General features: G+C 42.8%; 1 protein-coding gene across 2 annotated transcripts in view; it reads right to left on the bottom strand.

Annotated features, from left to right (window-relative positions):
- Nucleotides 1–769: 769 nt before the first annotated feature.
- Nucleotides 770–12,827, bottom strand: part of usp24 (ubiquitin specific peptidase 24) — a 33,412-nt gene continuing 21,354 nt past the window's right edge. For both annotated transcript variants that reach the window (XM_086089105.1, XM_086089106.1), the window contains 30 exons: nucleotides 11,814–11,974; nucleotides 11,681–11,742; nucleotides 11,312–11,503; nucleotides 11,003–11,117; nucleotides 10,174–10,318; nucleotides 9,981–10,100; nucleotides 9,767–9,892; nucleotides 9,570–9,668; nucleotides 9,413–9,495; nucleotides 8,966–9,107; nucleotides 8,765–8,884; nucleotides 8,477–8,691; nucleotides 8,271–8,395; nucleotides 8,042–8,183; nucleotides 6,862–7,012; nucleotides 6,685–6,780; nucleotides 6,466–6,569; nucleotides 6,279–6,392; nucleotides 5,236–5,443; nucleotides 4,957–5,046; nucleotides 4,752–4,854; nucleotides 4,542–4,663; nucleotides 3,510–3,623; nucleotides 3,371–3,436; nucleotides 3,226–3,292; nucleotides 3,071–3,149; nucleotides 2,918–2,993; nucleotides 2,744–2,830; nucleotides 1,937–2,047; nucleotides 770–1,577 (listed from right to left, as the gene is read on the bottom strand). In XM_086089105.1, the coding sequence (XP_085945231.1) occupies nucleotides 1,515–1,577; nucleotides 1,937–2,047; nucleotides 2,744–2,830; nucleotides 2,918–2,993; nucleotides 3,071–3,149; nucleotides 3,226–3,292; nucleotides 3,371–3,436; nucleotides 3,510–3,623; nucleotides 4,542–4,663; nucleotides 4,752–4,854; nucleotides 4,957–5,046; nucleotides 5,236–5,443; nucleotides 6,279–6,392; nucleotides 6,466–6,569; nucleotides 6,685–6,780; nucleotides 6,862–7,012; nucleotides 8,042–8,183; nucleotides 8,271–8,395; nucleotides 8,477–8,691; nucleotides 8,765–8,884; nucleotides 8,966–9,107; nucleotides 9,413–9,495; nucleotides 9,570–9,668; nucleotides 9,767–9,892; nucleotides 9,981–10,100; nucleotides 10,174–10,318; nucleotides 11,003–11,117; nucleotides 11,312–11,503; nucleotides 11,681–11,742; nucleotides 11,814–11,974 (3,498 nt within the window). In that variant the 3' untranslated portion in view covers nucleotides 770–1,514. The remainder of the gene's footprint in view (nucleotides 1,578–1,936; nucleotides 2,048–2,743; nucleotides 2,831–2,917; nucleotides 2,994–3,070; nucleotides 3,150–3,225; nucleotides 3,293–3,370; nucleotides 3,437–3,509; nucleotides 3,624–4,541; nucleotides 4,664–4,751; nucleotides 4,855–4,956; nucleotides 5,047–5,235; nucleotides 5,444–6,278; nucleotides 6,393–6,465; nucleotides 6,570–6,684; nucleotides 6,781–6,861; nucleotides 7,013–8,041; nucleotides 8,184–8,270; nucleotides 8,396–8,476; nucleotides 8,692–8,764; nucleotides 8,885–8,965; nucleotides 9,108–9,412; nucleotides 9,496–9,569; nucleotides 9,669–9,766; nucleotides 9,893–9,980; nucleotides 10,101–10,173; nucleotides 10,319–11,002; nucleotides 11,118–11,311; nucleotides 11,504–11,680; nucleotides 11,743–11,813; nucleotides 11,975–12,827) is intronic.

Here is a 12,827-nt window from a genome sequence, read left to right as displayed (position 1 = left end):
AACTCGGGCGTTTTAACATGCGTTACAGACACACTCACACAAAAAAAAAGGTGTGATGGCAGATTGTGAATCGTCCCCCCCCCCCCCCCCCAAAAAAAAACTGACGGTAAAACCCGCACATATAATAGATGCCCCCCCGCCTCCCCTTCCCCCAAAATATTATAACCTCGCCCCCTCCTCGACATTAAAAGTAAAGATTGAGTCAAGTGTTTGTTTGTTTTTCTTTGTTTGCACATGTGAGAGGAAGTGCTCACAAAACAGCACAGTGAGGGGAGTGGGGTTTTTTGTTTGATTTTTTTGAGTCACCCTCCAACACACGCACACACGTAACACATCAGGAAGTTGGGTGTGTAGCGGGTGGGGGTCTGGGATCACATGACCTTTCAAATGGCTTTTTAGGTCCTCGCCGTGTAAACATTGACCTGTCAAAGCCTCCCCCAACACACACACAGTTACATTTACGTCGCAGATGACATTTGTGGGGGGGGGGTTACTGGGGGTGGCGGTGGGAGTTATCGGGAGATTAAGGCACTTCAGAACTCCCGATAACTGGGCTACACGTGTGTGTGTTTTAGAGTCAAAGCTACATGTCTTTCTGCGTGTGTGTGTGTGTGTGTGTGTCAAAGACGGCATGAAAGACACAAAAAAAGGCAAATAAAAGCTTGGCAGAGGTAATATTAGCATTAAGTAGCATATGTGTGCATGTGGCTGTGTATGTATTATAGATGGCACAAAAGACACAAACAGGCAAATAAAAGCATGGCAGAGGTAACATTAGCGTGAGGTTTTTATGAGTGTGTGTATGTGAGACATTGGCATCTCCAAATAACTCCCCACCCCTGTTCTGTTGAGCGTTTCTTGCATAAGGCTCGCACCCGAGTCCAAGAAGGTGGTGGAGAGTGCAAAAAAAAAAAAAAGAAAAGAAAAAAAAAGCGCGTAAAAAGTATGTTGTGTTTGAAGTAGCGCTCAGTACTGAGTAGTAGTGTTAAAATGAGCAGGACAAAAAGGTGAAGAGGCTCTAGAGGAAGCGCGTGGTGAACGTGGCAAATAAAGTGCATACTTACAACCCCCCCACCCCCCTATAGCAAACGCTTGTTCGTGTGTGTGTTCACGTTGAAGTTCCTCAAGGAGACTTTTAAAACATTAACTACAGTTATTGGCTAGTGTGTGTGTGTGTGCGTGTGTGTGTGAGGACAACGACAAACAAAGGGTAAAATGCCCGCCCCCCTCCCCCCGCTGTAAAAAGATAATCAATGGAGGAAGATTGTTCGCTTCCCCTTTAATCCAAACTGCCCTTATAAATCTTCTCCATGGAATTCATTCATGACTTTGTCCGTTTTTGTCGTCTTCCGCGTCAAGTTGTTCAACAGGCGCTTGGTTTTTGTTGTTGTTATTTTGTTTTGTTTTTTTACACGTCCTCGGGCCAATAAAAGTGCCCCAAATGGGTTTGAGGCGTCGTGGAGTCTCGGCCCGCGTGCCTTCAAGGGCGACTCGTCCCCCTCCCAAAAAATCGTTTAAGGGTCCACGTCCTCCAGGTCGCTTTTGGAATCGCCGAGCATCATGGGAGACTCGGATCCCTGTCAAAGAGGAGAGATGGGTTGAGTGTTGTACGATAGAAGGATTTTTTTTGCACTTGAATACTCCATGCACAAAAAAACAACCTAAAACTAATTAAAACTAACTGAATCTAAAATAAAAAAAGTCTAAATGAAATGTGCTTGCCATTGATGTGCTAATATTTAATATGTTACTGTTGGCTGTGTGACAAATTTGGAGGCAGAAAAAGAACACTGCAGCTCCAAGTCAGTCTAATTGCACTCGTGGGTGGGAGAAAATTGCCAGTCACATGCTGCCGTCCTGTGTATGTGTGTATGTCATCCCACTCAACTCGTGCACGTGATTGGACCACGTGCCGGCACAGTTGAGCGGTACACACCTGTCTCAGGCTGCGTTCGGCGTTCTCGTTGGCGGGGCTTCCGTCGGATCCGTTGCTGCTGCCCGACTGCTCCTTCTCGTTCAACAAGGCCGTAGCGTAGGCCAGCGTGTCCTTCGCGGGTTCACACACACAAACAAACACATTAATTAGGGTGGCAGCAAAGTGTTTATGTGTCTTTGTGAAATTAAGGGACATTTTTTTACTTTAATAGAATGGGTCTATAGTATTTTTAGTACAGTATTCCCTCGCTATAACACGGTTCACTTTTTGCAGCTTTGTTGTTTCATGGATTTTTTGTGTGCAATTCTGCATGCTTTTTTTTTTTAAACAGTTTTTTATTTTCTTTATGAAGGTTTGAACATTGAGAGTGTTTAAGCAAGAGAGAAATGTGAACAAATGTAAATGCCTTTGGTTTTACAGCCTTAAAACATATTAAATGTAAAAAATAAAGCTGGCTACTTCGCGTATGCCACTTATTGCGTATATATATATATTATATTAAATATAACTCCAGCGATAAATAAGGGAACAATGTAATAAAATATACACACACACACATGCACATAATTATATATATACGCACACTATACAAATGTCTGTATGTATATATATATATATATATATTATACATTGGATATAAAAAGTCTACACGCCCTTGTTCAAATGCCAGATTTTTGTAACAAAGTTCTACCTTGTTCTCATCAGACCACAACAGATTTTTTTGGGGGGCAACATTTTGAAACCTCACATCATCATGTACTTGTAGTTGTTGTCACACATGAACATCTGATGTACGCGTGTGCATACCTGCGCCGAAATAGTGCGCTGGAAGCTCTTATTGGTGGACGTCTCATTGGACACGTTACTCTGTGGCGTCCAATAATGTTCCGTCATCTGAGGACAGGTGGAACAAACATGATTATCATATACTTTAAACTATTTACACATAAATATATTTTGAAAAAGTGCATGTAATCGTGCCTTCTTCTGGAGCCACTGCACAGCCCAGCTCCAATGACCAGACAGGTCCTTGAAGTAATCCTTGGCTGGAGCACACCTGGTGGCAAAAATTGGGAGTTATCTTACTTGTATGTAAAATATAGATTTGAACGGATCACTGTGGTGGCTACGAACTTCTGGGCCAACGTGACCAAGAACTTGACACACTGGTAGCAACGTCTGCTGTCCACATTGTTGCTCTGGTGCATCAAAGCTGCGGACGCAAGATCACACACAAGCATTCTTTGTCAAAAATGGAGCACTTTAAGGTGAGCCAATCAATGACTTACCCAGCAGGCCTTTCTCCGATTCAAAGGCATACTTGAGCCTCTGGGACTGGAGAGGGTCCTGCACGACCTGAAGCAGACAAACCGACGCTCATCAGCACACCAGTGACACGCAATGCGTGCCACTCGAGGTTGCCCGATGACTCACCAGAAGCTCCTGCAGCATGTGAAAGATGTTCTTCAACTCGTGAGGCGGCGCAGTCTCCAGCTGCGTCTGCCAGGACACAAACATTGACAAAAGGTTAAAATCAAATGAAATGACATCAGAAGTTTGCAAAGGGGTTTACCTTGAGGAGCTGCAGCACCCCCAAGGAGAAAGGCTCGTTGCAGAAGGAGCAATAGGTCACCATCTCGATGAGAGGCGTCAAGGGGCCCGAAAGCTCTCGCATGGCGAACATCACCTGGAGGACAGAAAGGGCCGCGTCTTGTCATTCAGGACTCGTCAGAAAAACAGAGAGGAATGGTTTGGTTGGCTGGTTAATTAGCGGGATTGGAATTTTGGTAGAAAACAAAACATACAAGGGTTGACACATGGGTAAAGGAAATCAAATATGTGTGTAAAGAAAGGTTGACATGTATCTTTGAATTGTGATAAATTTCTTTTTGAAAAATTGGCTGAGGAAGAGCCCTTGAAATTTTGAGAAAGATGCTTGAAACATGGGACAAGAACTTAATTTGGGTGGGGGAAAACAGCATCAGAATTGAATTATGGATTACTTAAAATTATGGTGTGAAAAAAAAGAAGATGGTTGACACATGAGGCAATTAAGTATATTGGGTTGCAAAAAAATTGACAAAATTGACATCTGGGCCAAGGAAATCAATTTGGGTAAAAAAAAAAAAACTACATCAGAATTGACACATGGGCCAAGGAAGTCAATCAAGGTGCACAAAAATGATAAAGTTAGACACATGGGCAAGGGAAAAAATTTGGTTGCAAAAAAAAAAGATGGACACCTGGGTTGAGGAAATACATTTAGTTGCAGAAAACTACATAGAGGCCAATGATGTCAATCTAGATGTACAAAAACTACATAATGAACACAGAGGTTGACACATGAGCAAAGTAAGAATCCTTGACATTTTAGTGTACAAAATAATGGAGGAGGGTTGCCACATGGTCCAAGGAAGTCAATTTGGGTGTAAGGAACTACACAGGTTTTGAATTCTAGTGCATTTTGTTGTTGTTTCTTAAACCGGAGTTGACACATGAGACAAGGAAATAAAATTTGGGTGGAAAGAAAAAAAGGTTGACACGTCTCTTTGAATTTTGGCTTAAAAATATGTGACGCGTGTCAAGGAAAAGCCCTTGAAATGACCTCGAGAAGATAGGGTTGTCCCTCTGGGGTGAAGACAGTTGCCAGGATGTCTGCATGGAGGGGCAGGAGTGGCTTGGAGGACGGGATGCTGCTGTCAACATGCAGGCTGAACCCTTCTGGAGCTGCTCCGACGACAAGGACACGGAACGCAATCAGCTGGATTGTACAAGCGGTTTGAATGTGAATATTAGGATGGGGGCAGCGTCTCACCGTGCGTTCGCTGGGAATCGAGGTCCGAGTTCGTTGTGATAAGCGCCAGAGTGCTGTGGAGGTGGAGAAACTCTCGAGCCTGGGCCGGACTCCACCGCCGGTTCTGGAGGGACACATAGAAGGACCAGAGCACAGATAATTATTGATAACTGTCGATTCCACCAAGAGTTACCGGTGTGGATCTAGCATGTGAAGAAAAGTCTACCTGGTTATTTTGGCGATTGGGTCCCAGAAGGAAAAGGAGCATCCGACGATAGGCAGAGTGTTTCAACAACAGTTGACATGCGTCACAACCCTGGGTGAAAACATTTAGAAATCATTTAGTTATTTAAGCAAGAAATAGTGGACACCCCAAGATAGCTTCAAAACATTATTGAGCGTTAAAGCAATTACTAAATCATTATATTCGGTAAAAAAAAATCATTCATATTTTAAGATGGTATAAACCAGCATGTGTGTACCAGCCTTAAGTTGCCTTTGTTACCTTCTGAGATAAGTTACTGAAGAGGCTGAAGTACTGCGCGCAGTTCTTCACATTCTCGGGTACGTCCTTGTCCAGCAGCGAGAGCAGCGCATCGGTCAGGCCGTCCAGACCCGGGTCAGCAAAATGCAGCGCGCTCTCTAGGGTCTTCTCCAGGATGGACGCCACCACCACCCGCACCTCCCTCATGCCGCACTCCAACAGACAAATCCTTAAAAAAGGATGGAAATCATTATTACGACTGAGATGATAACTAGAATGTAAACGTATACAATGTTGGATGCCTCTGAGAACTGTAATAGCACTTTTGTTTCACCAGTTAAGTGAAGTGATGACCTATGCATTACTAAGCCAATCATTTGAATTAATCCCACTCAACTCAATTTAGTGCTTGCTCCTGCGGGACTCAGTTTGATCAATGGTAAAGACATACCCCTCTGAATTTCTTTTTGAAAATCTAATATTTTTACTTATATGGATATTTGAATTAAATTAATCAACCAAATGAATAATTCATAATCAACATGGTTTCTTAAGATGCTAATTACAGTTTTGGAAGCAGGAATTATCTTCTACTCCTTTTCCATGAAGATTAACACACGTATCTTTAACGTTAATGCCACTGGAGGGAGCTTCACTATGTTGTTGCAATACACCAGAGGGAACTGTGATCTGGGATGGCAATGTATAAATTTGTGAAATTGTCGGAACAATTACATGTCTTTAACGTTATTAGGAATGCATGAAAGAGAGGTGCAACATGTGTCTTTACCATTATGGATTTTTGCCTTTACCGTTGCGCAATAAGGGCATTTCAACTGTCCACCACCATTTTGAGTTGTATCGAAGTTGGTTATATAAAAGGTCATCACATTTCCCATACAAGTTTAAAACATCACGTTGTTCAAATTACATTTGCATTGGACCGCCTTGAAATTAGTATAGTTATCCCTCGAATGTCTACTACTATGGCATAACATTTTACATCATCATCAACTTATTGAAAATGGGACTTCAAACATGGCTGTTGGCTACGTAATTCCCACCTGGTCATCTCTCGTCCCTCAGGTCCAACCAGGTACTGAATCATCCACTGGCAAGCGGCACTGCTTTTTGACAGCAAAATTTCCACGGTGGCCATCCACTCCTCGGTGTCCACGCTGTGCATTTGTGTAAGGAGATCATGAGATAAATGCGACCGCTCGGGTGAGAACTCTTTGTGTTTGTTCATACCGGAGCTTCTTTTTAGTGTGCAGGTAGGTGTGGAGGAGGAAATGGACAGCCAGCTGGAGACTTTCTTTCGCCATGGCCTGGTAGTCGGGGTGCTTCAGCTTGGTCTGTAGCATACAAATGAGCTTGCAATTGAAGTGTGCCTCAAATAATACGAATTCAACATCAGCAAATTTTTGGGGGACAATCGTATTACATCCACATAAGTACATAAGGACATACTGCATTGACGGAGGCCAGGCAGTGCGTGAAGTTGAAGTAATCGCTGTTGTAGACGTCTCTGTTCCTCATGAACTTGAGATTCTCATCCCTCACCATCTACTCGGGGAGACATGACCAGAGGTCAAGATGGCGACGCAACTTCGTTGGTAAAATAGGCGCGGGAAGCTCAATGCTCACCTGGTAGATGCTGGCGGGCATCTTCTCCACGAACAGGCCCTTCTTCTCACCCTTGCGGACCAGGCGGGTGAGCAGGGTGAGGCGGTCGTTGTTGGCTCTGGGGGGGCGAGGAGACGACTGTGGCGAGACGTCGGGCGAGGAGGGTGCGGACCTAAAAAACGGAGAGGAAATAATGTGGGAGGTACAAATATGTTGTTAATGAAATTACAGTAATTTCTGGACTATAAGGCGCACCTGACTATAAGCCACGCTAGCTAATTTTGGGGAATACTCGAGTTTGTTACACATATAAGCCGCACCCGACTATAAGCCACAGGTGTTTTACTGTTACCGCACCGGGTTCCCGCTACTTTCTTTTCCATAATGAGGGTGCAAATTGTCTCGCCCTCGTTCTGTCTTTCCTATTGTATTTGGGCTCACTTGGTTTGGTTTGCTCTGCCTGTCGTTCTTGCGCTTCCTTTATAGTGCGCCCCCTTGTGATCTGATGGATAAGCCGCACCTTTGTATTAGCCGAAGGGTCGAATGCAAGATCTTTCTCTCTTGTAAAGTTAAATAAATACTAAAAGGACAAAATAATGTAAAACAGTCCAATGTTCTGTTTGTAATTCATATCTTTATTGTTGAGAGCATTAAGGGACCACAAAGAAGTTATTTTATTTATTATATATATTTTTTAAATAATTGGCCAATTAAACAGTTATCAGAATTGTATTCTGCCAAATATCACAATAGGGTATAAGCTTTAAAAAAGAAAAGAAAAAAAAAAGCACATCGGTCAGGCCCTATTTCTAAGTATATATAGAGTGTGAGCACTTTTGCCACATCTGCTGACTGATAACACATTTTAAGATGTAGTATTGTTCCGCATTAAAACAGTGGTATTGGCATCGGCAAGTACTAACAAGTAACATGCCGATACCCTTTTTTTTCAACGCTAAGATAGGACCTTTGAATGCAGCATCTTATGTCTTGCTTGTGCACGACATTCACTGATGAGTGACGTGTTCACTGCATGCCAAGCCAATATTTCCTATTGGCCCTTGAATGCTCTGAACCAAGGGCAGGGCAGCTTTTTCATGTTGAAAAAAAAAAAACAACAACCCGGTATCGGTACGGTATGGCAATAGAGTGCCAAAAAATGGTATCGGAACAACACTAGTAAGAAGTGACGTTCACTCACAGTGTTAGGTCCTCTGCTTCCTGCCTCATAATGCTGACTCTGCTTTTTTTGGGCAGGACAGGCGAGTTCTGCTCGCTGATTTTCTGATAAAACAACATGTAGGCATTCCAGTATCTCCTCCTCATGTCGGGGTAGGGGTTGGCTGCAAACAAACACGCACACACCAAAATCAAGACTTTGCTCATGCCCTTTTACGCAGACCTAAACGGCTTTGGCATATGTTGCTTACACTGGTCGTAAACTTTGGGCCGGTACTCTCCTCCGAAGCACTCGTACTCCAGAGTTTCGTCGTTCATGTCAAACTCCTCTACCACGTTGTCATTGAACTTGTACCAACGTCCACGTGAGCTGCCACTGCCCACAGAACAACATGACTAACACTATGAAACTGTGCGCATGCTTTTCTATACGCTGTACATGAAGAATGTCTCCTACCGTCTATCTTTAATAAAGGAGTAGTAGTGGCCGGCGTGCGCTTGACCGCTGTGGACCACCACGCCCACCAGTTCGTAGTTCTCAGAAATGGTGACCTTCTTCCTGGGTGATCCTCCGGACGTGCCATCGCCTCGCCCCTCGCCGCCCTCCCCGCTGCAGTCTTGACGCGCCATGCCGGACACGGTGTACGGCTCCATGTTTAGCACCCAGGGGAACTGCAAACACAAAAGGTTTATAACAACTCTTTTACCTTGACACGGACAAATAATATCCTCCTTTGATACGCACCCGAATCTGTTCGTCATATTTGATGGAGCGTCCGCTTTCCCAATCAAAGCCGAAGCGCATGAGATGGATGCAGAGAACACTGGGAAGGGATTTGATGCATGTCCTCTTTACCGTGGTTCTCTGTATATGTCAATACAAGAGACATTCTAGGAACGTTTGACACAAAAATCTTGAAACGTACACAAGAGATGCTTTACGTGCCTTTTCCTTGCATTTCTCACAGTAGTAAGCGTTGCTGCCCTCCAGAACCTCCCCTCGGACAAACTGGTCCAGTGAGATCTCCAGACTCTGGCAGGACGTCACACCAAGGTTCAGCGCCATGAACGTCTCTTCACGCTCGTACCTGCAATCCAATTTCACACACACAAACACTGTATTGACATTTTTTATTATCATGCTTTTATACAATAGAGGCGTTATTTTTCTTTATCAAAAACATATACAATTAAAATTAAAGTTTTATTTCCTTGGAATCTGGAACAGATGAAAGCCATTTTAATGAAGTTTACTGAGTATATTGAGATTCAAATGTATATTATGAGATTTAAAAAAAAAAAAATGTTGCTTTTGCATCAACTCTTATGAGGTTGTGCAGGTGTACCTAATGTTGTGGCCACATTAAGAGCACAATCATAATTCATGACTCACCGATGAGGACAGTCTTTGCAGATTTTTTGGTCGGAAAAGATGCCCTGAAACGTGTTTTTGAAGATTTGCTCTCGGCCCATTTTCTGGTAGAAGGGAAAAGTCATATGTAACGCATGGTAACAAACACACACCGCTTATATTAAGATGAACATCATACCTTGAGATGTTCGTCAAGCTGGTCCACCAGGCTGGTGAAGAATTCATACGCGTCCTGCTGCTCTCGTACATACAACTCTTTGTTCCACATCTTGAAGATCTAAAACGCAACAATATAAATGTCCATTACAATTTAAAAGGGCCTGGTTACAGAAAATGTAATAATAATAATAATAAATTATTTCAGTCTCCCAATACCTTCCAGAAGTTCTCCGGGACGTAGTACTGAAGTTTGCTCTCCATCAGGTGACCAAACAAAGACTGAACCTGGTAGAAGACACTCTCATCGGGCTGGTCTGTGTCGTCCTCAATAGACAGGAACGCCTTTCGAACCAATCAACACTCACATGAATGGCAACGTACATAATATCTTATTATTTTTATATATATTTTTTATAAACACCATGTGTACCTCTGGTAAGCCCGGCTGCATGTATAGCTGCTGGAAAACAGCATTCATATAACACGTGGCTCCACCATTCTTCAGGCCCACAAAACCCGAAACCGAGCGGCTCTCTACAGGTGGTAGATACTGACATGGGAGAGATAAGCAAGTTAAACTTCACAGCTTGGTTGTCAGTAAGCGTCCGATATCTGTGCCTTACATCAAACTCTTTACAGAGCGACGGGTCAGACTGGTGGTGCATGGAGAGCAACTCTCTGGTGATCAGTCGCAGGTTGGAGAGGGAGCTGTCGGCCAGCATCACCAGGACCTCGTAGGCCGCCAGACGGCTGCTGGCTGTGCTGCACCTGGTGAGAAAGTACAGAAAAATACCTTAAGTAGTGTGTAATGAGCCTCGGATTATCATAAGGGGTAAGACGGGCTTGACTTATTTTATAACTCATAAAATTGTGAGCTACGTGAAGTGCAAAAAAGATGTGACTAAACACCACAGTGTCCTAAAAGGTAACACTGTCAGTACTATTAAAGGTTTTGTGATGGTGACAGTTTCAAGTTTTTCAACTAGCAATTTCTGTTAATAGTATGGATGGACCAATTATCGGCTGGACCGATTATCAGTGCCATTATTCAGCATCTTGACAAATGTTTAATTAACTAAGATTTTTTTAAACTTAAATATTTTACAAACCTTAAAAGTTGTTAAAACATATGCTTCAAAAAATTAAGAGCTGGCGTTTGTATTTTTTCAAATTTTTATGGCAATATTCTCCTTTAGTGAAAATGAATATTGGTTCCATATATCGATTATCGGCGTCCTTGACTGCTAATAATCGTATTGGCATCAGCCCCATATCTGTCTATCTCAAGTAAATAGTATCCGAGGGTTTTTATTTACTCAAATGCAACCTTACACACAAAAAAGTATATATTGTAGAAAAAACAATCACTAAAAAATACAACCTGATCTTTTTTTTCTTTTTTTTGATAACCCTGAACGGTTATCCTGTGGTGCGGTTGAGTGAACACCTTACTTGGGGTGGAAATCGTGGCTGGGGGCCGGGGAGGCGGTGGAGCTGGAGGTGTTGATGATGATGCGTGACGCTCGGAACAGGAAGTCATCCAGCAGCTGCTGGATCAGCGATGCGCCTGCGAAGAGAGTCCGGCGAGGTCATGTGACGCACACGCGTAACTTTGCATGTCGAGTTCTGTCATACATTATGCCAACAATAGGTCAAATAAAGCCCAGTGGCTATAGAATATCAGCACTATTTGACTTTTTTTCCCTTCTCATGATAGTGTCACAGTTACGTGTCCCAAAACTTTTGTCGACATGTACTTACCGAGGTGTTCCTTCTCCTTGCCGCAAAGCGAGAGCAAGGTCTTGATGAGCCGCAGGTGTCCCGCCAGGAGGATGTTGTCCGCCTCGCTGGTCTCCATCTCCGAGCTCCAGCTGGGCTCGAAGTTGTCCAGCCAAGAGATTTCGTCCTCCAGCATGGTGGCGGTGATGACATGTGACGCCTCCATCTCCGAAGCTGTATGGGGTAAGCGGTAGGGTGGCGAGAGATAACGATAAGCTATTGAAGCACCTTTAATGTGCAAACTTTTTAACTTGAGGTGAACTACAGTGAACTCCCGTTTATTGCGGGATACACGACTCACTCACAATATGTATATAGAAAGACGATATAAAATGTGACTTTAAAGCTTACTTGTTAGATCATCCAGTAGCTGACATCGCAGGTCAAAGTATTCCGTGCACTGGGACAGCAATCTGACGATGAAATCGAACCGACGACATTAGTGCCTTGCCCTGTCTGACCTCTTTCATTTCCTAAGATTTACCTCTGGTTGACTCCTCTCATAACCGAAGTGGGACTCCACAGTGGCAGCTGAGCAGTGAGGATGACGGAGAGCAGGAACAAGTTGGGTTTCTGCACCTCAGCGAAGCCTGATGTGTCTGATTGGCTGAGCGTGTACAGCTGGTCACAGGCCACACGCCGGATCTGAAAGAGAAGCAGTTACAAAATTAGTAAATAAGCACTTTTAGGGCAGTGTTTCCCTACAATCACTGCGTTAAGGCAGATGTTTAAAAAAAATAAAAATAATCTCACAACATACCACAAAAAAAAAAAAAGTGTACTGTGTATTTACTTGTATTGAAATAATGATGATCTCGTCTCAATTTACTCCATGTAAAACTTGAGGAGCTATTATTAATTTAATTTTTATTGAATTATTATTTATATTTAAGTTATTTTTAAGGGTGGTCTTAAGACACAGAGGGGGCAATGCAGGAGTGTTTCAATGTCACCAACTGGTTTTATATTTCTTGAAGAGAATATTTTTATTTTACTTTTACTGCTATAATAGCTGAATTTAACACTCTAGGGCAGGGGGTACCAACCTGGTGCCCGTGGGCAATAGGTAGCCCCCCAAGGACCACTGTTCTAAAATAGTTCACCAAGGATGAGACATTAAGATTTTCTAGGAATGTTGTAGAATTGATTATTTGAAAACGTAAACACTGGCAGAGTGCTTTAGAAGTGTTGCGTATCGATATTTATGTTTCCTAATTATTGTGAGGAAATCATTAACATGATTGTCATCACATATATGAATATCATTAAGTATAAATAATGACATATGGTGATAATGTTGTTAAAGGTAATTTGATCAAATGTGTTATTTCTTAATTGTGTAGCAAACAGATAGCCGTTACTTGCTCTCTCAGGGATGTCGCTGAATAAACAAAAATAAGTGAATTAAAATTGGATAATTTAAAACACACCTGATGCTCTAAGTGGGTGAGTAAAATTGTTTCATGGGGCGGAAATAAGTCTATGTTACGAAAAAATG

This window comes from Leptonotus elevatus, chromosome 11 (genome assembly GCF_054856555.1).
Source record: "Leptonotus elevatus isolate MCC_2025b chromosome 11, RoL_Lele_1.0, whole genome shotgun sequence".
NCBI classification, from domain to species: domain Eukaryota; kingdom Metazoa; phylum Chordata; class Actinopteri; order Syngnathiformes; family Syngnathidae; genus Leptonotus; species Leptonotus elevatus.
The sequence above is the reverse complement of the archived record's forward strand: the minus strand, read 5'-3'. Positions and strand labels throughout refer to the sequence as shown.